General features: G+C 41.2%; 1 protein-coding gene and 1 long non-coding RNA gene across 10 annotated transcripts in view; one reads left to right on the top strand and one right to left on the bottom strand.

Moving 5' to 3' along the window:
* cfap20dc (CFAP20 domain containing) overlaps positions 1-24,442 on the top strand; it is a 400,185-nt gene that overhangs the window by 224,353 nt on the left and 151,390 nt on the right. For all 9 annotated transcript variants that reach the window (XM_087994376.1, XM_087994375.1, XM_087994372.1 and 6 more), the window contains one exon: positions 19,128-19,492. In XM_087994376.1, coding sequence (XP_087850502.1) covers positions 19,128-19,492 — 365 coding nt within the window. The remainder of the gene's footprint in view (positions 1-19,127; positions 19,493-24,442) is intronic.
* The window catches only part of LOC122559044 (uncharacterized), a 140,282-nt gene continuing 135,192 nt past the window's right edge, over positions 19,353-24,442 (bottom strand). Inside the window, exon 3 of the long non-coding RNA XR_015759407.1 lies at positions 19,353-19,453. This is a non-coding gene — a long non-coding RNA (uncharacterized LOC122559044). The remainder of the gene's footprint in view (positions 19,454-24,442) is intronic.

Here is a 24,442-nt window from a genome sequence, read left to right as displayed (position 1 = left end):
CAGTCATGATCTGTAATGTTGTAGTAGGCTCGAGGGGCTGAATAGCCTAGTCCTGCTCTTTCGTTCTTAAAATATTTTTACTTAGCTCTTATCTAAAAATACCATGAATTTTAATCTGCTCAAGATATCAGACATCTTTGATATTACTAATTCCAATTGTTTAACTTTATCTCCTACATTTTATTAAATCACATGAGTACTGATTTTAATTATATGACAAATTATGAAATCGGCTTTAGTTTCATTCTGATTATTCGACTGGTTCTAAACACAATAGCCTCCACTAAATTCCCACTTGGTCTCACTGCACTCTTTACGATCCACCCTAATCTCATTGCTCCTGTTCTTTACACATATTGGTCTCATATTCCCATTACCGGCCCTACTCTGCTGTGCCACTGATCTTTAACCCCTCAGCTGTTGGATAAAATATTACAATACAGAGGAAAGCAATTTGGCCCATTGAGTTTGGCCATTTGAAAAACAATTTATTTTCACCCTCTGTTTTTTTTCCCATCTACTATAATAAGATTCATGAAAATCATGATGTAACTGAACACATGACTCTGACATCTGAGAGAGAATATAATTGTCTCAACATAGGAACAGGAGTAGGCCATTTAGCCCCTCAAGCCATTCCACCATTCAGTGACAACATGGTTAATCAGTGGCCTAACTTATAAAGCTGCTTTTGGCCCATATCCCTTTATACCCTGATTCACAAATAATATCTATCTCAGTTGTTGTGGTTCTGTTCGCCGAGCTGAGAATTTGTGTTGCAGACGTTTCGTCCCCTGTCTAGGTGACATCCTCAGTGCTTGGGAGCCTCCTGTGAAGCGCTGCTGTGTTGTTTCCTCCAGCATTTATCTATCTCAGATTTAATTTAACACTGATCCAGTATCTACTGCCATTTGTGGAAGAGAGTCCCAAACATCTGCTACCCTTTGTGTGTGAAAGACTAACCTAACATCTCTCCTGAATGGTCTGGCCTTAATTCTAGAATCCCCAACCAGTGGAAATGGTTTATCTTCATCTGCCCTGTCTTTTCCTGTTAATATTTTGAAGACTTCAATCTTAACCTTTTAAATTCTAGAAAAAACAGGTCTAATTTGTATAATCCCCCCTCATTACTTTACCCCGAACTCCAAGTTTAATCCTTGTAAACCTAAGTTGTACCCCCTCCAAGGCCAATATATCCTTCCTAAGGATGATGTCCTAATCTGGTCACGTGCTCCAAATGAAGTCTACCAAGGCTTTATATAGTTGCAGCATAACTTCTACATCCTTGTACTCCAGTCCTCTGATATAATGACCAGCATCCCATTGGCTTTCTTGATCATTTTCTGCACCTTTGTGTGAAATGTTAAAGATCTATGCAATTAAATCCCTAATTCTCTTTGGATATCCACTGCAATTAACTGCATACCATCTATAAAATTTTAGTCCTTTTTCAGTCCAACCTAACAATGTGTAGGCAGCAGTATTAGTTTGAAACCCAAGATAAAGTAACTCTTAACCCTGAAATGTCTTTCTCCTTCAAGTATTTTTCCAATATCATTTCAAAAGTGAAACAAAGACCCTGTTAATCAATTGAATTGACATGGGTACAATTGACTGAATAGCTCTCTACTGTGCCATAAAGCTTCCTGTGTTTCTATATTAAGAAAATTCATGATGCTGTTATAGAGTCATACGAGGAGAAAGTGAGGTCTGCAGATGCTGGAGATCAAAGTTGAAACTTTATTGCTGGAACAGCACAGCAGGTCAGGCAGCATCCAGGGAACAGGAGATTCGACGTTTCGGGCACAGGCCCTTCTTCAGGAATGAGCAGAGAGTGTTCAGCAGGAGAAGATAAAAAGGTAGGGAGGAGGGACTTGGAGGAGGGGAGTTGGAAATGTGATAGGTGGAAAGAGGTCAAGGTGAGGGTGATAGGTCGGAGTAGGATGGAGGCGGAGAGGTCAAGAAGAAGACTGCAGGTCAGGAAGGCGGTGCCGGGCTGGAGGGATCCGGCTGAGACAAGGTGGGGGGAGGGGGGATGAAGAAACTGGTGAAGTCCAAGTTCATCCCCTGCGGTTGGAGGGTTCCCAGTATCTTCCGACTGGGAACCCTCCAACCGCAGGGGATGAACTTGGACTTCACCAGTTTCTTCATCCCCCCTCCCCCCACCTTGTCTCAGCCGGATCCCTCCAGCCCGGCACCGCCTTCCTGACCTGCAGTCTTCTTCTTGACCTCTCCGCCTCCATCCTACTCCGACCTATCACCCTCACCTTGACCTCTTTCCACCTATCACATTTCCAACTCCCCTCCTCCAAGTCCCTCCTCCCTACCTTTTATCTTCTCCTGCTGAACACTCTCTGCTCATTCCTGAAGAAGGGCCTGTGCCCGAAACGTCGAATCTCCTGTTCCCTGGATGCTGCCTGACCTGCTGTGCTGTTCCAGCAATAAAGTTTCAACTGTATAGAGTCATACAGCATGGAAACAGACCCTTTGGTCCAGTTAGTCCACATCAACCATGTTCCCAAACTAAGCTACTCCCTCTTACCTGTATCTAGCCCATATCACTCCAAACATTTCTAAGTGTTATTTAAATGTTGTAACAAGTACCTGTATCCACCACTTCCTCTGGCAGATCATTCCACACACAAACCACATGTAAAAAAAAGTTGCTCCTCATGTCCTTTTTAAAAACTATCCCCTCTCATTTTAAAAAGATGTGCCCTAGTTTGAACTCCCCAACTCGATGGAAAAGGCCTTCGCTTTTCACCTTATCTATGGCCCTCATGATTTTATAAACCTCAAAAAAGGTCACCCCTCAATCTCATATGCTCCAGTGAAAAATATTTCACCCTATTCAGCCTATTTTATGACTAAAACCCTCCATTCCTGGTGCCATCCTGTGAAATATTTTCTGAACCCTCTCCAGTTTAATAATAAACTTTGTATAACAATACCACCAGAACTACACACAGTATTACAGAAGAGGCCTCACCAATGTCCTGTACAACCTCAACATGATATCCCCACTTAAAGATCTGAGCAATCAAGGCAACATCTTCTTCACCACTCTGCCTGTGATGCAAATTTTAAAGAATTATCCACCTGAACCCCTAGGTTTCTGTTCTACAACACTTCCCAGGACCATACAATTAACTGCCCTTGTTTAGTTTACCAAAATACAATACCTCACATTTATCCAAATTAAACTCCATCTGCCACTCCTCCTACACTGTCCACTCTACCATCAATTTGGTGTCACCCACAAACTTACTAACTGTGCCTCCTGTATTATCATCCAAACCATTTATATAAATGACAGACCAAAGTGGACCCAGTACTGAACATCACTGGTTACAGGCCTCCAGTCCAAAAAAGACCCTCCTCCCATTAAGCCAATTTTGTATCCAATTGGCAAGCTCACCCTGTATCCCATGTGATCTAACTTTACTTATTAGTCTACCATGCAGAACCTTACCAAAGGCTTTACTCAAGTCCATATAAATAACGTCTATTACTCTATCCTCATCAATCTTCTTAGTTATGTCCTCAATAAAACTCAATCAAGTTCATTTGATGATGAATGGAAAAGTTTTCCTGATATCTAGGCCAATGTTTATTATTCATAAAATTCTTTGGTGACTTTTTATCTCAGGAAGCCTAAGGGAATGACACCTCTTCTGTTGAGAGATGTCACACTGTCCTATATGTCCATGTGTAGTCAGTTGTTCCTGCTTTTCATGGAATTTAGCAACTCCTGTTCATTCAGGTTGACTTATTATCTCCATGGGCTATTTGTTGTAGACATTTACCTTTATGATAAGTGACTGTTTGATGCAGACATAGCTAATTGACTTAAGTGGGCTATATCATCCACTTCAGCTTAAAAAGAGCCAAAGGAATTAATGTTAAGGACAGCGGTTAGTCTCACTGCAGGCAGAGACTAATCAGCTGGCAGACAGGGTTGCAGATTCTTCCATCAGAGGCTCTAAGAGTTTGCAACAGTCTGCCTGGAAAACCTGAGACAACAATATAATTGCAAAGAAATAAATCTTTGAACTGTAAGACCCTTTGTGGAAGATAGGGACAGATATGAGTAATACACTTACTATGCATTATCCTTTGCATCTACTGCAAGATGTTTTGTTGCTAATGCTGCTGCTCCTCTTGCTCCATTACCTCCCCATCATCTACAGTTGACTGTGTTAAATTACTTTAAATCTTTGCTGAATTACTTGAGCCTCCATCATGCTAAATGAATTATAGCAAACAATTGCAATTCATTGAGAGAAAAATTACACACAGCAATCTCATAACACTCCAACACAATCATTTGGAGGTAAATCATTTTAGGTAAATTCCTTTTGAGTATTATTTGCAGGTGGGTGCTTGTTTAAATATCCGTCCCAGTTGTCAATTTTTAAAATACATTAATTCATTCTTGGGTGTTTCTGGCTGGGGCTGCACTTATTGCCCATCCCTAGATGCCTTTGAAAAGATTTTGTTGAGCTGCTTTCTTGAATTGGTGCAGTCCAAGTGCTGAAGATAGACCCACAATGCTGCTAGGAAAGAAATTCCAGAATTTTAACCCAGTGACAATGAAGCAACAGTGATATATTTCGAAGTCTAGAGGATGAATGGCTTAGAAGGAAATTTGCAGGTGGAAGTGTTCCCATGTATATTCTGCCTTTGATCTTCGAGCTGGAAGTGGTTGTGGGTTTGTAAGGTATTATCTAAGGAGCCTTGGTAAGTTTCTGTAGTGCATCTTGTAAATGGTGCACCCCGCTACTGATTGCCGTTGGTGGAGGGAATAAAAATTTATGGATGCCAATCAAGTGGGCCACTGTGTCATGGATTCTGTCAAGCTTATTGAGTGTTGTTGAAGGAGAAAATTACTGCAGATCCTAGAAACTGAACAGCAAACAAAAAAATACTGGAAATCACAGGTCAGGCAGCATCCATGGAGAGAAAGCAAGCTAACATTTTGCGCCACCTGGACTCAAAGCGTTAGGTTGCTTTCCCTTCATGGATGCTGCTTGACTGCTGTGTTCTCAAGCGTTAAGTGTTGTTGAAGTTGCATTCCTCCAGGAAAGTGGGGAATAGTCCATCGCACTCCTAACTTGTGACTCATAGGTGGTGAACAGGTTTTGGAAAATCACAAAGTGACTTACCGCTGCAGGACTCCTAGCATCTAATCTGCTTTTGTAGCCATTGTACTTATATGGCCAGCCCAGTTCAGTTCTTGCCTACAGTAATCACAGGATGTTGATGGCATGGGATTCAGTGATGGTAGCACTATTGAATGTCATGGGCAGTGGTTAGATCTTTCTTGTTGGGTTTAAGACTGCCTGGCACTTGTGTGACATGATTGTCACTTACCACTTATCAGTCCAAACCTGGATATTGTCGAGGTCTTGCTGCATTTGAACATGGACTGTCTTATATATAAGGAGTCACAAATAGTGTTGAGCATAGTGCTAGCATCAGCAAATATCCCCACTTCTAACCTTATGGTGGAAGGAAACACTGGTGAAGCAACTGAACATGTGTGGGTTGAGGACACTACACTGATGTCCTGGAACTAAGCTGACTGTCTCCCTACAACAACTATCTTCCTTTGTGTGAGGTATGAATCCAACCAGTAGAGAGTTTTCCTCCTGATTCTCATTAATTCCAGATTTGCTAGGGGTCCATGATGCCATATTCAGTTGGTTACTGTATTCATGTCCAGTGCAATTGCTTTCATCTTACCCCTGGAATTCAGCTCTTTGTCAGTGTTTGAACTGAGGTTACAATCAGGTCAGGATTTGAGTGCCCACAGCAGAACCCAAACTGGGCATCAGTAAGCAAGCTATTGCTGGGCGGGTGTTGGCTAGATGGCACTGTTGGTGACACCTTCCAGCATTATGTTGCTGATTACAGTAGATTGAAGGCCATGAATTAGCCAGGTTGAATCTGTCCTGCTCATACCTGGAGAACTTCCCACATTACCGGTTAGATGCCAGTGTTGATGCTGTACTGGAAGAGCTTGGCTAGGGGCCGTGACTAGTTGTGGAGACACCTCTTCAATAGTATCGCCGGAATATTGTCAGGGCCCATAGCCTTTGCAATATCCAGTATCTCCAGCCATTTCTTGATATCAGATGGAGTGAATCAAATTGGCTGAAGACTGGAACCTGTGATGCTGTGGATCTCAGGAGGCAACCTGAGCTTCAGCCTTAACTTTTGCACTGATGTGCTGGGCTCTCCCATTGTTGAGGATGGAGCTGTTTGTACAGCCTCATTCTCTGGTGAATTGTTTAATTGTCCACCACCATTTTTGACTGGATGATGAATCTTTGGAATTCTCTATGCAAGAGGGCTATGGAGGACTAAATATTGAATATTTTCAAGACTGAAAGTGATAGATTTTTGTATATTGAAACAACTAAGGGATATGGAGAAGTTTAATAAAGTGATATTGATAAAGAAAATCTAGCAAAATCTCACTGAATGGCAGAACAGGTTCAAAGGCGTGAATCCAGACTGCAAGAACCCTCATGGCATCAGCTCAACAACTGTAGAACTTAGATCTGATCAGTTGTTTGTGAAATCACGTGGCTGTGATGATCACTTGCTTCTCAAGCTGTTTGGCATGCAAATCATCCTGGTTTGTAGCATCACAAGTTGCTACTCCTGGCAGACCATTCTGCACTTTTCATTGAACCAGGGTTGATCCCCTGGCTTGATGGTAATGGTTGAGTGAGAGATATGCCAGACTATCAGGTTGTGGATTTTTGTTAGATTACTATTCTCTAGCTGTTGATGGCTCATAGATCTGTCTGAAGTCTGTCCCATTTAGCATGGTCACTGTGCGGTTATCATTCTAGCTGATAACGTCATGAACAGACACATCTGCACCAGCCCGAATGGTGAGGATGAGGTCAAGTATCTTTTTTTCCCTTTGTTGTTTCCATTACCACTTGCAGCAGTCTAATCTAGTAGTTATGTCATCTGGGATTCAAGCAGCTCAATCATTGCTGGTGCTTCAGTCATCTTGTTGTTGGACATTGAAGTCCTCCACCAACAATACATTCTGCACACCTTCCACCCTTAGTACTTCATCCAAGTACTGTTCAAGATGGAGGAATCCTGATTCATCAGTCAGGAAGTAAGGAGGTGTGCATTTCATGGTAGTCAGCAGCAGGTTCCTTTACCCATGATAAGCTGATACCATGAGACTTCTTGGGATCTGGATTCAGGCCTTTGAGCCTGTTCTGCCTTTAAGTGACATTTTGTCAGATTTTCTTTATCACTACCATTTTCTTAAACTTCCCCGTATCCCTTGGTTGTTTCAATATACAAAACTCTTATCAGTCTCAGCCTTGAAAATTCAACATTAGTCCTTTGTAGCCCTCTTGCATTGAGAATTCCAAAGATTCATCATCCTCTGAGTGAAAATGTTTCTTCATCTCAGTCCTTTCCTGAGTTGGTGTTCTCTGATCCTAGATCTCTCCACACCAGAAATTACCCATGGTCTTTCATGAAAAAAAGGAAGTATGCCTGAGTTTGCAATCCTGCATCTTCCTATCACGAGTAGTGGTGGTTAATTACACAAGTTGCTCCAGGAGGAGACTGCATAAATATTCCCATTCTCAATAGTGGTGCATCCATCATACTGAAGCAGTACGAAATACTTGTACACCAAAACTAGCCATACCCCGAGTGAAACAGCTCCGGTACTGTTACAAGACTGGCTTCTGCCCAGCAATGTGGGAAATTGCTGAGGTATGACTTGCCTTGAAAAAAAATCCATAAGTTTACGTTTCAAAAGTGAAGAAGGCTTTTGTAAATGTTGTCAATTACTCCACAATAACCTCATCATTGATACTCAGTTTTAGTTCTGTCAGGCCCACTCAGCTCCTAGTCTAACGTAAGCCCTGGTCCAATCAGCATTTGACTGAGTCTGGCATCAAAGAGCCAAGACAAAACTGAAGTCAATGGGAAAGGATAGTTATACAGAAACAGACCATTCGGTCCAACTCGTCCATACCGACCAGATTCTGAAGAAGGGCTTATGCCCGAAATGTCGATTCACCTGTTCCTTGGATGCTGCCTGACCTGCTGCACTTTTCCAGCCACACATTTTTAAGCTCTGATCTCCAGCATCTGCAGTCCTCACTTTCTCCATACTGACCTGATATCCTAACACAATTCTAGTCCCATCTGCCAGCAACCAGCCAATATCCCTCTAACCCTTCCTATTCATGTACCCATCCAGGTGCCTTAAAAATGTTATTATCATACTAGCCTCCACCACTTCCTCTGGCATCCCCTTCCACAAACACACCACCCTCTACGTTGCTACTCAGGACTCTTTTATATCTTTCCCCTCTCACCCTAAATCTATGCCCTGTAGTTCTGGACTCCCCCACCCCAGGGAAGAGACTTTGTCTATTTATTCTATCCATGCCCCTCATGATTTTATAAACCTCTATAAGGTCACCCCTCAGCCTCCAATGCTCCAGGGAAAACAGCCCTAGCCTATTCAACCTCTCCCGATAGCTGAAATCCTCCAACCCTGACAACATCCTTGTAAATCTTTTCTGAACCCTTTCAAGTTTCACAACATCCTTCTGATAGGAAGGAGACCAGATTTGCATGCCCAATATTCCAAAACTGTGACCTAACCAATATCTTGTACAGCCGCAACATGACCTCCCAACCCCTGTACTCAATACTCTGACCAATAAACGAAACCATATCAAACTCCTTCTTCACTATCCTATCTATCTGCAACTCCACTTTCAAGAAGCTATGAACCTGCACGCCAAGGTCTCTTTGTTCAGCAACACTCCCGAGGATCTTCCCATTAAGTGTATAAGTCCTGCTAAGATTTACTTTCCCAAAATACAGCACCTCACATTTATCTAAATTAAACTCCATCTGCCACTTCTCAGCCCAGTGGTCCATCCGGTCAAGATCCTGTTGTAATCTGAGGTAACCTTCTTCGCTGTCCACTGCACCTCCAATTTTGGTGTCATCTGCAATCTTACTAACTATACCTCTTATGCTCACATCCAAATGATTTATATATATGATGAAAAGTAGTGGACCCAGCACTGAACCTTGTGACACTCCACTGGTCACGAGCCTCCAGTCTGAAAAACAACCCTCCACCACCCTCTGTCTTCTACCTTTGAGCCAGTTCTCTTAAACTCTCCTCTTGTTGAAGTCATAACCAGACACTAAAGAAGATCGTTGTGATTGTTGGAGATAAGTCATCTCAGCCACAGGATATCGCTGCAGAAGATCTCTAGGGGAGTGTCCAAAGCCCAACCATCTTCAGCTGCTTCAGCAATGACCTTCTCTCCATCAAAAAATCCAAGGTGGGATGTTCACTGATGATTACACCATGTTCAATATCATCAATGTCTCTTCAGATGCTGACACAACCTGAGATTTTGGAGAAAATTTGTAGCTCAGGTTGTGGATCAGGTGGTAAGTTTGTTCACTGAGCTGGTAGATTTGTTTTCAGACGTTTTGTCACCATACTAGGTAACATCATCAGTGAGCCTCCAATGAAGCGCTGGTGTTCTGTCCCACTTGCTATTTATCTGTCTCGGTTTGTTGTGGTAGGTGATATCATTTCCTGTTCTGTTTCTGAGAGGTTGGTATATGGGATCCAAACCTATATATTTGTGAATGGAGTTACAGTTTGAATGCCAGGCCTCGAGGAAATCCCATACATGTCTTTGTTTAGCCTGTCCCAGGATGGATGTATTGTCGAACTGGTGTCCCTCTTCATCTGTGTGTAAGAATACTAGTGATAGTTGGACATGACGTTTTGTGGCTAGTTGGTGCTTATGTATCCTGGTGGCTAGTTTCCTGCCCATTTGTCCAATGTAATGTTTATTGCAGTCCCTGCAGGGTATTTTGTATATGACATTCGTTCTGCTGCTTATTGGTAGAGGGTCCTTTAAATTTATCAGGAGCTGTTTCAGTGTGGTGGTAGGATTGTGGGTTACCATGATATCTAGGGGCCAAAGTAGTCTGGTCTCATCTCTGAGATGTTTTGATGTATGGCGGGGTGACTAGACCTTATCGGGTACCTGTTATTCCTGAATACAGTGTTTTTCGTCAGCTGGAACATAGAACATAGAACAATACAGCACAGAACAGGCCCTTCGGCCCACGATGTTGTGCCGAACATTTGTCCTAGCTTAACCACCTATCCATGTACCTATCCAATTGCCGCTTAAAGATCACCAATGATTCTGCCTCTGCCACTCCCAGAGGCAATGCATTCCATGCCCTCACCACTCTCTGGATAAAGAACCTACCCCTGACATCCCCCCTATACCTTCCACCCTTCACCTTAAATTCATGTCCCCTTGTAACACTCTGTTGTACCCGGGGAAAAAGTCTCTGACTGTCTACTCTATCTATTCCCCTGATCATCTTATAAACCTCTATCAAGTCACCCCTCATCCTTCGCTGTTCCAATGAGAAAAGGCCTAGCACTCTCAACCTATCCTCGTACGACCTATTCTCCATTCCAGGCAACATCCTGGTAAATCTCCTCTGCACCCTCTCCAAAGCTTCCACATCTTTCCTAAAATGAGGCGACCAGAACTGCACACAGTACTCCAAATGTGGCCTTACCAAGGTCCTATACAGCTGCAACATCACCTCATGACTCTTGAATTCAATCCCTCTGCTAATGAACGCTAATACACCATAGACCTTCTTACAAGCTCTATCCACCTGAGTGGCAACTTTCAAAGATCTATGAACATAGACCCCAAGATCCCTCTGCTCCTCCACCTTACTAAGAACCCTACCGTTAACCCTGTATTCTGCATTCTTATTTGTCCTTCCAAAATGGACAACCTCACACTTGACAGGGTTGAACTCCATCTGCCACTCCTCAGCCCAACTCTGCATCATATCTAAGTCCCTTTGCAGCTGACAACAGCCCTCCTCACTATCCATAACTCCACTAATCTTCGTATTGTCTGCAAATTTACTGACCCACCCTTCGACTCCCTCTTCCAAGTCATTAATAAAAATTACAAACAGCAGAGGACCCAGAACTGATCCCTGCGGAACTCCACTTGTAACTGGGCTCCAGGCTGAATATTTACCATATACCACCACTCTCTGACTTCGACCGGTTAGCCAGTTCTCTATCCAACTGGCCAAACTTCCCACTATCCCATGCCTCCTGACTTTCCGCATAAGCCTACCATGGGAACCTTATCAAATGTCCGACTAAAATCCATGTACACTACAACCACTGCTCTACCCTCATCCACATGCTTGGTCACCTCCTCAAAGAATTCAATAAGACTTGTAAGGCAAGACCTACCGCTCACAAATCCGTGCTGGCTATCCCTAATCAAGCAGTGTCTTTCCAGATACTCATAAATCCTATCCCTCAGTACCCTTTCCATTACTTTGCCTACCACCGAAGTAAGACTAACTGGCCTGTAATTCCCAGGGTTATCCCTATTCCCTTTTTTGAACAGGGGCACAACATTCGCCACTCTCCAGTCCCCTGGCACCACCCCCATTGACAGTGAAGACGAAAAGATCATTGCCAACGGTTCTGCAATTTCCTCTCTTGCTTCCCACATAATCCTAGGATATATCCCGTCAGGCCCGGGGGACTTCTCTATCCCCAAATTTTTCAAAATGCCCAACACATCTTCCTTCCTAACAAGTATCTCCTCCAGCTTACCAGTCCGTTTCATACTCTCCTCTTCAACAATACAGTCCCTCTCATTTGTAAATACTGAAGAAAAGTACTCATTCAAGACCTCTCCTATCTCTTCCGACTCAATACACAATCTCCCACTACTGTCCTTGATTGGACCTACCCTCGTTCTTGTCATTCTCATGTTTCTCACATACGCATAAAAGGCCTTGGGGTTATCCTTGATCCTACCCGCCAAAGATTTTTCATGCCCTCTCTTAGCCCTCCTAATCCCTTTCTTCAGCTCCCTCTTGGCTATCCTGTATCCCTCCAACGCTCTGTCTAAACCTTGTTTCCTCAACTTTAAGTAAGCCTCCTTCTTCCTCCTTAGAAGACATTCAACGTCCCTCGTCAACCAAGGTTCCCTCACACAACCATCTCTTTCCTGCCTGACAGGTACATACATATCAAGGACACGTCGTATCTGTTCCTTGAAAAAGTTCCACATTTCAACGACACCCTTCCCTGACAGCCTATGCTCCCAATTTATGCTCCTCAGATCCTGTCTTGCAGCATCGTATTTACCCTTGTCCCAATTGTAAAACCTGCCCTGTTGCACGCACCTATCTCTCTCCATAACCAAGGTGAAAGTCACAGAATTGTGGTCACCATCACCAAAATGCTCACCCACTAACAAGCCCATCACTTGTCCTGGTTCTTTACCAAGTACCAAATCCAATATGGCCTCCCCTCTGGTCGGACAATCTACATCCTGAGTTAGAAAAGCTTCCTGGACATACTGCACAAACACCACCCCATCCAATCTACTTGATCTAAAGAGCTTCCAATCAATATTTGGGAAGTTGAAATCACCCATGACTACTACCCTGTGACTTCTGCACCTTTCCAAAATCTGTTTCCCAATCTGTTTCTCCATATCTCTGCTGCTATTGGGGGGCCTATAGTAAACACCCAACAAGGTGATTGCTCCTTTCCTATTTCTGACTTCAGTCCATACTACCTCCAAAGGCAGATCCCCCTCGAATTGCCTTTCTGCAGTCGTTATACCATTTCTAATTAGCAACGCCACCCCCTCCTTTTTTACCACCCCACCCCAATCTTACTGAAACATCTGTAACCAGGAACCTCCAACAACCATTACTGTCCCTCTTCAATCCACATTTCCGTGATGGCCACAACATCGTAGACCCAAGTACCGATCCACGCCTTAAGTCCACCCACCTCAAGTATACACACTTGAGTCCATCTCTGTGTCCGCAAGTATTCCCTGTCAGTGCTACCTTCTCCATAGCCTCCCTATATTCTTGGACATCCTGAAAAACAGCTAACCTACTTGCTGGACTACAAGTCCGGATCCCATCCCCCTGCCAAATTAGTTTAAACCCCCCCCCGAAGAGTGCTAGCAAACATACCTCACAGGATATTGGTGCCCTTCTGGTTCAGGTGCAACCTGTCCTGCTTGTACAGGTCCCACCTTCCCCAGAATGCAGTCCAATTGTCCAAATACCTGAAGCCCTCCCTCCTACACCATCCTTGCAGCCACGTGTTTAAGTGCACTCTCTCCCTATTCCTTGCCTCACTGTCACGTGGCACCGGCAACAACCCAGAGATGACAACTCTGTCCGTCCTAGCTTTTAGCTTCCAGCCTAACTTCCTGAGCTCCTGAATGACCTCCCCACCCCTCTTCCTACCTATGTCATTGGCGCCAATGTGCACCACGACTTCTGGCTGCACACCCTCCCCCTTAAGGATTCTGAAGACACGGTCCGAGACGTCTCGGACCCTGGCACCCGGGAGGCAACAAACCATCCAAGAGTCTCACCCATGTCCACAGAACTGCCTGTCTGTCCCTCTAACTATAGAGTCTCTTATAACTAACCCTCTCCTCCTCTCCCCCTTTCCTTTCTGGGCCTCAGAGCTGGACCTGGTGCCAGAGACCCGGTCACTGCAGCTTACCCCTGCTAGGCCGACCCCCCCAACAATATCCAAAGCGGTATACTTATTGTTGAGGGGAACGACCACAGGGGATCCCTGCACTGCCTGCTTCCTCCCCTTCCCACCTCTAACTGTTACCCAGCTACCTCTGTTCTCTGGCGTAATTATGTCCCTGTAGCTTCTATCTATCACCCTCTCAGCCTCTCGAATAATCCTCAGTTCATCCAACTCCAGCTCCAGTTCCCTAACGCGGTCTGTGAGGAGCTGTTGCTGGCTGCACTTCCTGCAGGCGAAGTCAGCAGGAGCATTGGTGGTCACCCCTACCTTAAACATCCTGCAGGAGGAACATTCCGCTGCCTGCGCTGCCATAACTCTACACTTAGTCTCCAAAACACTAAGTAGCTTACCTGTACAGCCGACTGAGTCCTTTTTTTTAGGTTAGAGGAGGAGGGAGGGTGGGAGACACTACACATGTAGCGTCTCGGGTTCCTTCTCCACTCAAACTTCTTACCTTCCCAGAAGCCTCTGTTGATGACGTCCGGGTTCCCGCTCCTAGTTGAAAAAAAACACAGACTGCGAAAAGAAAACCGTTAATTTAAACTGGTCTCCGCTTACCTTCCGGCTCCCCCCTCTGTGCGCCCGCTGTAGCACTGAGGTCGAAACCTCGGAGGTACGCGCTTTTAAACAAACTTCTTATTACTTTCCCAGAAGCCTCTGTTGACGACTTCTGGGTTCCCGCTCCCAGTTGAAAAAAAAACACAGACTGCAAAAAGAAAAACGTTAATTTAAACTGGTCTCCGCTTACCTTCCGGCTCCCCTCTCTGTGCGCCCGCTGTAGCTTCTCGTAGTTCCTAGATGCTGCAGTACGTTGTGGATCATTTAAACAATGCAGCTCCATTTGTGAGTGTTGGGATGGTTGCTCCTGTAGTTGAGTATCTGGTCAGTTTGTGTGGCTTTTCTGTAGACTCTGGTCTGCATCTCTCCATTGGCTTTTTGATCGACTGTGACGTCTAGGAAGGGGAGTGGGTTGTTGTTCTCTTTCTCTTTGGTGAATTTTATACCGTAAGGATGTTATTTATGTGTTTGTGGGTTTCTTCTAATTTGTTGCATTTTGTGATGAAAAAGATGTCATCCACCTAGCGGACTCAAAGTTTGGGCTGGATCTGACACAGCCTGTTTATATTTGCAGCAGAGCCTGGATAACATTTGGGTTTGGACTGATATGTGGCAAGTAACAGTTGCAACACACAAATGCCAAGAAAATGATCATCTCCAACAAGAGAAAATCCAAACATCACCCCTTGACATTCAATGGTATTATCATCATTGAATCCCCTACTATCAACATCCTGGGGGTTACTGTTGAACAGAAATTGAACTGGACCAACTGTTTAATATTGTGGCTACAAGCACAGGTCTGATACTGGGAATTGTGCATTAAGTAACTTGACTCCTCGAAGCCAGTTCATCATCCGTAAGGAATAAATCAGGAGTGTGATAAAATACTCTCCCTGGATGTGACCAAGTTAAAAATCACACAACACCAGGTTATAATCCAACAGGTTTAATTGGAAGCACTAGCTTTTGGAGCGCCGCTCCTTCATCAGGTGGTTGTCATGGATGTGACCAGTTATAGCAACACAAGATCATCACCATTCAGGTCAAAGCAGTCTTCTTGATTAGCACCCTACTTAACATCTTCAATATTCACTCTTTTCAGCATTGACAGACACTGTAAAGGTATGTACCATCAACAAGAGGTACTGCAACCACTCACCAAGTCTTCTGAGACAGCATCTTCCAAACCTGTGTCCTCTGATTGGATTTGATTTATTATTGTGACGGGTGCTGAAGTACAGTGAAAAGTGTTGTCTTATGTGCTGTACAGGCAGATCGTTTTATACAAGTACATCAGGGCAACAGAACAGAGTGCAGGACACAATATTAAAGCTGCCAAGAAGGGTGCAGAGAAAAAACAATATAATTTCAAATATTATAGAGGTCCATTCAAAGGTTTGATAACAGCAGGGAAGAAGCTGTTCTTGAATCTGTTCATATGTGGGAGGGATCTTTGATTATGTTGGTTGCTTTCCCAAGGCAGCAGAAGTATAGATGAAGTCAATGGATGGGAGGCTGGCTTGCATGATGAACTGAGCTGTGTTCTCTGAAGTTTATTTTGATCTTGGGAAGAGCAGTTGCCACATGACACTGTAATGGATCCAGATAAGATGATCTATAAAAATTTGTAAATGTCTTGATAGACATGACAAGTTTCCTTAACCTTCTGAGGAAGTAGAGGTGTTGCTGTGCTTTCTTGACTGTAGTGTCAACGTCTCAAAGAACAAAGGGAGCAGATTCATAGGAACACCACCACCTACATGTTCAGCTTCAATTCAGACTCCATCCTGATTTGCCATTCCTTTCATATCACTAGGTCAAAATCCTCAATCTTCCTCCCAAGCATTGTGGTGTACCTACAGCACCTGAACTGCAGTCAGTCAAGAAGGTGGCTCATCACCACCTTTTCCAGGGCAGTTAGAAATGAGCAATAAGTTCTATCCCAGCCAATCACACACACACATCTTTGTCTAATTCATTCACATGAAAATAAAAGCTTATGTTGGCAGGCTAAAGAGTATTTTGTAATGGCATTTGTGAAGTATAGGAATTGGAAAAAAAATTTCAAATTAAGAATTATGTGCCAAAAGATGAAATTCTTTGACATAGAAACAGAGGAATAATAACAAAGATGGTATAGTGTATTGATGTAATCAGATCCTAACAAGTAATGAAATGAGCTTAACATTTGCTGCATGTAACTACCAATGATCATTTCCCCAGTGAAGTGACAATAACCACAGTGTCCATGGGGAATGAATTCTTCATAATGTTTAGGGCTGTTCTGTCCCCTTTTCACCCAGTGGACAACCTCAAAATCTACCGTATATACTCGAGTTAATAGTCAATCTCATGTAAAAGTCGATCCCCTATTTTTGGTCAAAAAAATCTGGAGTTTTACATATATCTCATATAAAAGTCGACCTTAGTTCTTTGCAGAAAACAAATCAACATTTATGAGACTGTGTGCTGGTCATCATGCTCCACTCTGGGTGCTCCAATCTGCCAGTTGTTGCCCTCCGCTCTGAGTTTTCAGAATTACCATAATTCTTTTTTTTTCTGTATTTGTTTTGAGATCAATTGGGCTTCTGCTAATGATACAGTATGAATTTTGATGGGCATGAATTTCAGCCCCTCAAAAGTAATATCCATGTAATAGTCAACCCATAGATTTAACCTTAAAAAGTAGTCAAAAAAATTTCACTCTTACTTGAGTATACAGAGTGTAACTAGAAAACATCATAGGTAGGTTTTTGGTACAAAATGTTAGCCAAATTAAGAATGCCACAGTAATTTGCTTGAATATGGATTCTTCTTGACTCGCGCAATAACTTGTATGATTTAAATATTTTCTAACCAATCTGCTTGGAGATGTTATCACATATCTCTGAGGCAGGTGGGATTTGAACTTGGGCCTCCTGGCACAGAGGTAGGGACACAACCAATGTGCCACAAGAACCCTACTTCTGTATTTTACAGTTATAAATTGAATGTCCTTTATTTATGCCATAAAATGGCTAGCTATCATTTGTTTGTTTTTGCTCTCCTGTGTGTTAAATCACAGAGTAATAAATTATTTCACAATGAAGAGCAAGTATATTCTATTCCATGGGCATCAGATTCAATTGGCTCAAAGCATATGAAATTCACATCCTTATCTTTATAGTTAGCTTTTATTGAACTGTGTTAGTTAAGTTAATTGAACACTAATGCTGATAGTTGTCAAGTGTAACAGAAATTTCCTTGTACTTACTGAGATTATAAATTTGATTGTTTTTTGCATAGAAAGCTCTAAATTAACTTAACTTTGAATTTTTTTCCATTAGCAAAATCATAAAATGCCAATTTTATGTGTGAGATACAAAAGTGGTTCAGAACAATATTGCAGTAGATAATAATTTGATGAAATTATGCATTTGGGAATTTTGTGTTTTTGGGACCATGTCTTTAAATTTAGGGTAAATTGAAACAGGTTGTCTGACTTGTGATGAAGTTTTCCTGACAACAATCTGTGTGATGGGCTGCCAAAGACCCAGGGTGTGTAAAATGTATACTGAGAACTGGCCACTTGATTCCAGGATTGGATAAAGTTAGCTAATTAATATTTCTAGCTTGAGTATAAAGAAAAGGCATTAATGTTGCTAAGGGGCAGATGCAGGGAAAGCTATTATGAAGGTCAGTTTTCCAAAGTATCATTGAATATAACAGACAAGTAGGTTCACCTTGGTGGCTCATGGTGGTGTCTCGGCTCGACGTGTAAATGGGTCCAGCCAGAGTATATTCCCAAGATTGAAGAGGTTGCAGCTTCAGCAGCAGCAACAGTATCTGCAGCTATGGCTGTGGCTGCGGCGGTGAAAACAGGCAGCTAAGATGTCCTGTGTTGAGAGTGTGGTGCTAGAAAAGCACAGCAGGCCAGGCAGCATCCGAGGAGCAGGAGAATCAACATTTTGGGCATAAGCCCTTCTAGGCCCTGCTAAGATCTCCTGGAGAGCAAGATAGGCAGAGGACTCATCAGAGACTGGTGAACTTTTGCTTCTTTTTTTCCTCGTTTGATTAAAAAAGACTTTAATGTTAACTATTACCTTATTTATTTTTCTACTTAAAGTATGAAATAATGCGTATCTTTTTAACTCTATTTCTCTTATTGCTTTATACCTAGGTTTTTGTACCTAAGCACCTTGGTCCTTAAGATGGCCCCTTGTGTGGTGACATTATACACTTTTCGCTGTGCTCCTTTATTTCTGTTCTTGAGTATATGTGACAATAAAATATAAATTTAAATCTGAAAAAACTCTAAATCAACTGCCAGGCCTGGAAGGGAGGGAAAGTAACTGGAAGCTGAAAATCTGTATAGTTCACTGTACTAGATTGTGATAGATGTTCTTGCTTGGTTCAAAAAGACCAAATCTATGAGGATTTAAAACAGAACCATAAGTTATGCCTAGCTATTGCTAGAGGGAGGATCTCCAATAATACTCCAATTGTGAATGACTGTTCTGCAGTTTGACATTACCAGGCTGAGAAAGGAAACATGAGAGGTAAACTCTCAGGAACCAAGAATCACTTTGGACTGATTTTGGGACAATTCATCATCTACTGAAAGGACAGTATAACATAGAATGGTGAAGTGTGCTCAGTTCTGCTAAAGCAGAGAAAGGGGTGTTTCATTCTGTAAATAGCTTTTTTCATTGAAGATAGCATTTAGTCACTAGTGCTTTTTGTCTTCTTACTGTAAACATCTCAAAATGTGAGCTCTTGTCAGTACATCCATTCATACATTTATTAACTTGAAAGTTTGAAATTATTTTTAAGAGTCATCGGTGTCTTTGGAAGCAGTAACTAATTATGTAAGTTCTGAAAACAACTTTATTTATTTTTTCAGATCAATGGCACTTTCCTGACCACTCTGAGAGCAGTTTACAATTCATTTCCCCTCAACAGTCCATATCTTACCCAGAACGTTCCAGAAACACTTCAAATTTACAAATAAATAAGAACAAGAAAGAAAATGAAAGCAGGTCAGCATCTCTAAGTGAAGATGATGAAAAAGATGATGAATTAAAATTGAAGGATATATTTACATTTTCATCACAACCAAGGTCAGCTCCTCGTGGCAAGATGCAGACAGCTTCATCAGAATGTTTCACGTGGACAGTAGATATGAAGGATGATGGAGAACCAGAAAATCCAGCGAAAAGAGGAGCCCATCTGGAGGATGATTTCCATCAAAATTATGACAGTGAAGAGGTAAGGTCTGAATAAATCCAACAACTTGTCCCTATTTGCAACTTCAGTTCTAGTCTATAAATATGCAGTAATGGGTGGTTTCAGTGAACAGGTGAGGTTATGTATAAGTGCATACAAAAAAAAGTATATCAAAGACTGCCATGATAAATTATTGTGAGAACAAGTCTTAAGCACCTTATTTATGTTATTTGAACAACAAGGATTGTTTTATTGTGTTGGCAATACTTGAACAAAACTGGAAGTGGCAGAGTTGCCTTGTATGTTGCCCAGCTAAGCGGTGAACTGTGTCCATAAACATAGTATGTGTATGTCAATAACTTAAAATTGAATTGATACTGATATACCAGAATGGCATTTTTTTTTGACTGATAAGAGGAATATATAATGTGCAATCTCTGAGATAACTACACAAATGGAAGTTGAGATGGGATTGTGAGTACAAAGCTCCATTTGGACTTAGTCCATTTATTTTAAAAAGTGTGCTAAATGGCATTTATGACATTAACAATCATAGATACAAATTAAATATTCATGTTGCATGAAAAGGTAGCCTTTACCTTCAGAATACGTATTTTTATTTAAAAATTTATGTTTTACTTTCCTAAATCATTGGATACCAAGTTAGGAACACCCACTAAATCAATCAATAAATAAAACAAGGCATTTTCCTTTGGGCAGCTTCAAATTTTTGGGAAAACAGACAACATTCAATTGAAGCATGTTGCACTATCACAAGTGTATTTATATTTTATTAATTGTTATTAGTCACTAAAATGTTTTGAAATCTCAGCAGAAGTCACTTCTTTTCCCTATTCCATCCAGATGCAACCAAAATGTTCTGAGCTTCCATTAAATAATTCTCAGAGAATACACCATTCCATATTTAGTCCATATTTTAATTTAGGTAAACTTCAATTACATCAAACCAAATTGAAAAATTAGTGACAAAAAGAGAGCAATTGAACATTTTTTTTAAATGACAGAAAATTTACATAGAAAGAAAGAGAAAGTGAAGACTGCAGAATGGAGATCAGAGTCAAGAGTGTGGTGCTGGAAAAGCACAGCAGGTCAGACAGCATCCAAGGAGCAGGAGAATCAACATTTCAGGCATAAGCCCTTTATCAGGAATTTCTGATTCTATTCAGAAAGAAGTTTGTTTCAAAAAATGTGAAATAAATGGGAAATATAAGAATAATTTAGCCCAAGTATTAAAGAAAATTGAGTCCTAAATACACAATAAACTAAACTAAGAATGAAGATTGAGAAAATAAAAAATGTAAATTGAATGAATTAAAACAAAATATCAGAATAAAGACTAATATAAATTAAAATGTCCAGAATTCATAGGCAGTTTTCTGAGTAATGAGGCTGGAATTTAATCATAAGGTTCATACTCACTTTCATGGTTTATGCATGCCAACTGAATCCTGAGATTAAATTGCAGCCTTTTACACAGAATTTGTCATCCATTATTTTCTAATGTATCTTATAGTCTCAATAGGATTGAAATAGTGCTAAAGAGGGTTAGCATAGTGCACAAATGACATTGCTTGAAGAATGCAAGAGGCAATTGTGGTATCACCATTGCATAATATCGTCGTGTGATTTACAAAAAAATCATAATAAGATTTTTTTGGCGTTTGCATTTCTTATAGAATTATGGCTGACGGAGCTAATTAATCAAGGAAGTTATGATATATGTAGCTTATAAAATGGATGCTTCGTGAACATTCTTTTATACAGATTAAATTACAGCCTTATTATACTCCTACCATTTAGAACTTCCAATAATTTTTTATATGCTAACAATATTTGACTCAGTACTGACACTGCATAAAGGCTCTGATGTTTCAATGCTATTTGTACTTAAGGATAGACCCACTGTTTAGTTCAGAGCAAAATATGCTGTGGATATTATTTCCCATTCAAGCAAGCTGTGGAGCTGATTAAAGGAGAAAAAAGGTCTGATATTGTGAATTTTTATTGATCCATTGGCCCCTAGTCAGTTTTCTCAAAGTGATAGTAAAGGTCATAATTTCTTTGGGTGCAGGGTCCATAGGTGTTCTGCCAAAAAACTGTTTGTGTTATGTTACGACATGGTTATCGTTTTTTCGTGATTTGGGGCAGAATGACTAAATGAATCACTTGACATTCTGGTTCAGTTCAAGCATCAGAGTTTATTGTTTTATACCATTGGAGATAAAGCTTCTGGCAATCCAGGAACTTCTCCACTGAACAAAGGGAAGTTTACACTTTTTAAATCTTTGCTTCAAGCTTGCCTTTGACTGTTACAAACCAAGTATATTGTTAATTAATTACACACATGGCCAATCGTGTGACTGTGTGATCAATCCTGGACAGCTTTAGGTCATGCCATGATCTCAGACCCCCTTATCAATTATTCTTGGGCCATCACAATATATCTTATTCAACCACATTCCAGACTTAACTTCTGTGACAGTTATTCTGTATTCCCTTGCTAATGGAAAGGTGGCTTCTTCTGTCTGCTTGGACTGAATGTCCACAGGAATGCAGTTAAATCCCTAATCTCAATTTTGATCTGGAACATTTTACTACAATTAGCTCAAGAGTCTTAATTGATTCAGGTCACAACCTTCCCGCCTATCCTATGCTGAATACCAGACTTTGGACTAGCCTGATAGAAAGACTTGTATCAACATTTCTCAAATATGAACATTATCAAACTGGCTTTATACAAGCAGTTACATCTGCTTCAGTTTCAACAGAATCCATTTTATGCATTTCACAAGACCCTTTGTCTGTTATCTTAGGCTTGTTATCTTAGATATTCTCCTTCTGTGAAAACGACAATTACTCAGGCTTAGAGTTTAACTTTAACAGCAGACTGTGGAAGCTGCTGTTTCAGCTAAAGATCTTCCTCAGCCATTTTATGTCACCTGAGAACCACTTTCAGCCATCTGTGCTACTTCAGCCATGAGCAGCCCTGACAACCTGGATCAAGAAATAATCAGATGACCAGAGAGGGCTTTTCACTGTGAGTAGCAATTGATCCAAGCAAGTTGAGAGGCTTCTGCTGTCAATGAAAATAGTCTGCATACAAAGAGGATAATTGGAAATATACCAGTGGATATATTACAAATGAAACTGCAAAATTAATTATCCTTGCAATTAAAACCTTTTACTTTTAGTTCATCATACCTTTAATTACAGTTGCTGAATCTATTTCATTTAACTTTGTATTCTTATTGATGCCATTAATTATTAGTGTCACTACCATCCAAAGACTAATGCAATTAAGAGAACTATTTAGTTTATAAGAATCAGATGAATCTGCTGATGTTTAGCCAATATAATCCAAATAATGGCATTAAACCACGTTGTGTCAAACCTGACTTGTAGCATACAGGGATGAGTGTCGGGCTTAAAAGTGTAATTTAGAAATGTAAATAACAAGATAATTTTGTTATTTGATGCATAAATCCCAAGGCTCACTGCTGTTAATGAGTTCCAAACATTAGGAACTTTAGGTTAACTGCAAGAATCTACAAAATAACAATTTGCAAAAAAAATCTTGAAATAAACTTTGATAAATTCACACTGTTTGATCTTCCTGTGATAAGCTTGATCATTTAGTGGGATGATATTTTTGGTTCTTTTTATGGTTTCTATTTAGTTTCCTTGTCTTCTTCCAAGCTCGATGTGATAATTTGTTTATTGAGACACAAGTATGAAGTTGGTGAGAAGATTTGTAGTTCAGGTGCTCGTTGTTGTGGTTCTGTTTGCCGAGCTGCAACACAAATTCCCAGCTCAGCAAACAGAACCACAACAACAAGTATGAACTTCTACTTCACTTTAACACTTGAGCTCACAGCAGTGTTTTGTATGATAACTAATCCCATCCCCAAGTTTACTTCTTGTTGTTGCATCAGAAATAAATTTAAATGATCAAATTATGCAAATAATACCAAATTAGGGGTACAATTAGATTAGATTAGATTACAGTGTGGAAACAGGCCCTTCGGCCCAACAAGTCCACACCGACCCGCCGAAGCGAAACCCACCCTACCCCTACATTTACCCCTTACCTAACACTACGGGCAATTTAGTATGGCCAATTCACCTGGCCCTGCACATCTTTGTCACTGTGGGAGGAAACCGGAGCATCCGGAGGAAACCCACGCAGACACGGGAAGAATGTGCAAACTCCACACAGTCAGTCGCCTGAGGCGGGAATTGAACCCGGGTCTCTGGCGCTGTGAGGCAGCAGTGCTAACCACTGTGCCACCGTGCCGCCTAATTAACAATGTAGAGACCAAAATATGAGAAGACTTAAATAGTCTTGAAAAGTGCTTAGATAGTTAATAATGTATGTCAATATGGCAGTGTGAGAGTTTGTTTATTTTGGTGGGAGGAATGCGAAGTGCATTTATTCCTTGCAAGTTAAGAAATTAAACAACAGTGGGTGCAAAGATAGAAAACTATAAGATGTTGGAGCAGAAGTAGTCAATTCAGTCATTGCATCATCATTCAGTGAGATTGTGACTGATCTGATAATCTTCAGTTCCACTTTGCTGCATTTTCCCCATAAATCTTGATTCTCTTAATGATTGAAACTCTGTCTGATTCAGCCTTGAATATACTTAATGACCAACATCTACAAACCACTATGGTAAAGATTATCAAAGATTCACTACCCTCTGAGAGAAGAAGTTCCTCCTTATAGTTGGCAATACAGATACATACATCACTAAAAATAACTATCATATTGATAAAGTTATTGAAGAGAATAAAGTTTTTTGCTTCCATGTTACTTTCTAGTCTGCCCTCAGTTTTTATTCTTCTTTAATATTTTTGGTCATCCTTTGTTGGTTTTTAAAACTTTTCCAATACTCTTATTTACTACTAATTGTTACCACATTGCCACATTTTGTCCTTCAATTTGATACTGGCCCTTTTTCCCGTTAACCA

This window comes from Chiloscyllium plagiosum, unplaced genomic scaffold, assembly GCF_037043375.1.
Source record: "Chiloscyllium plagiosum isolate Xiang-an unplaced genomic scaffold, Cpla_swu_hap1 HiC_scaffold_14, whole genome shotgun sequence".
Taxonomy (NCBI): Eukaryota; Metazoa; Chordata; class Chondrichthyes; order Orectolobiformes; family Hemiscylliidae; genus Chiloscyllium; species Chiloscyllium plagiosum.
Note: the sequence above shows the minus strand (reverse complement) of the source record. Positions and strands in the feature narration are given on the sequence as shown.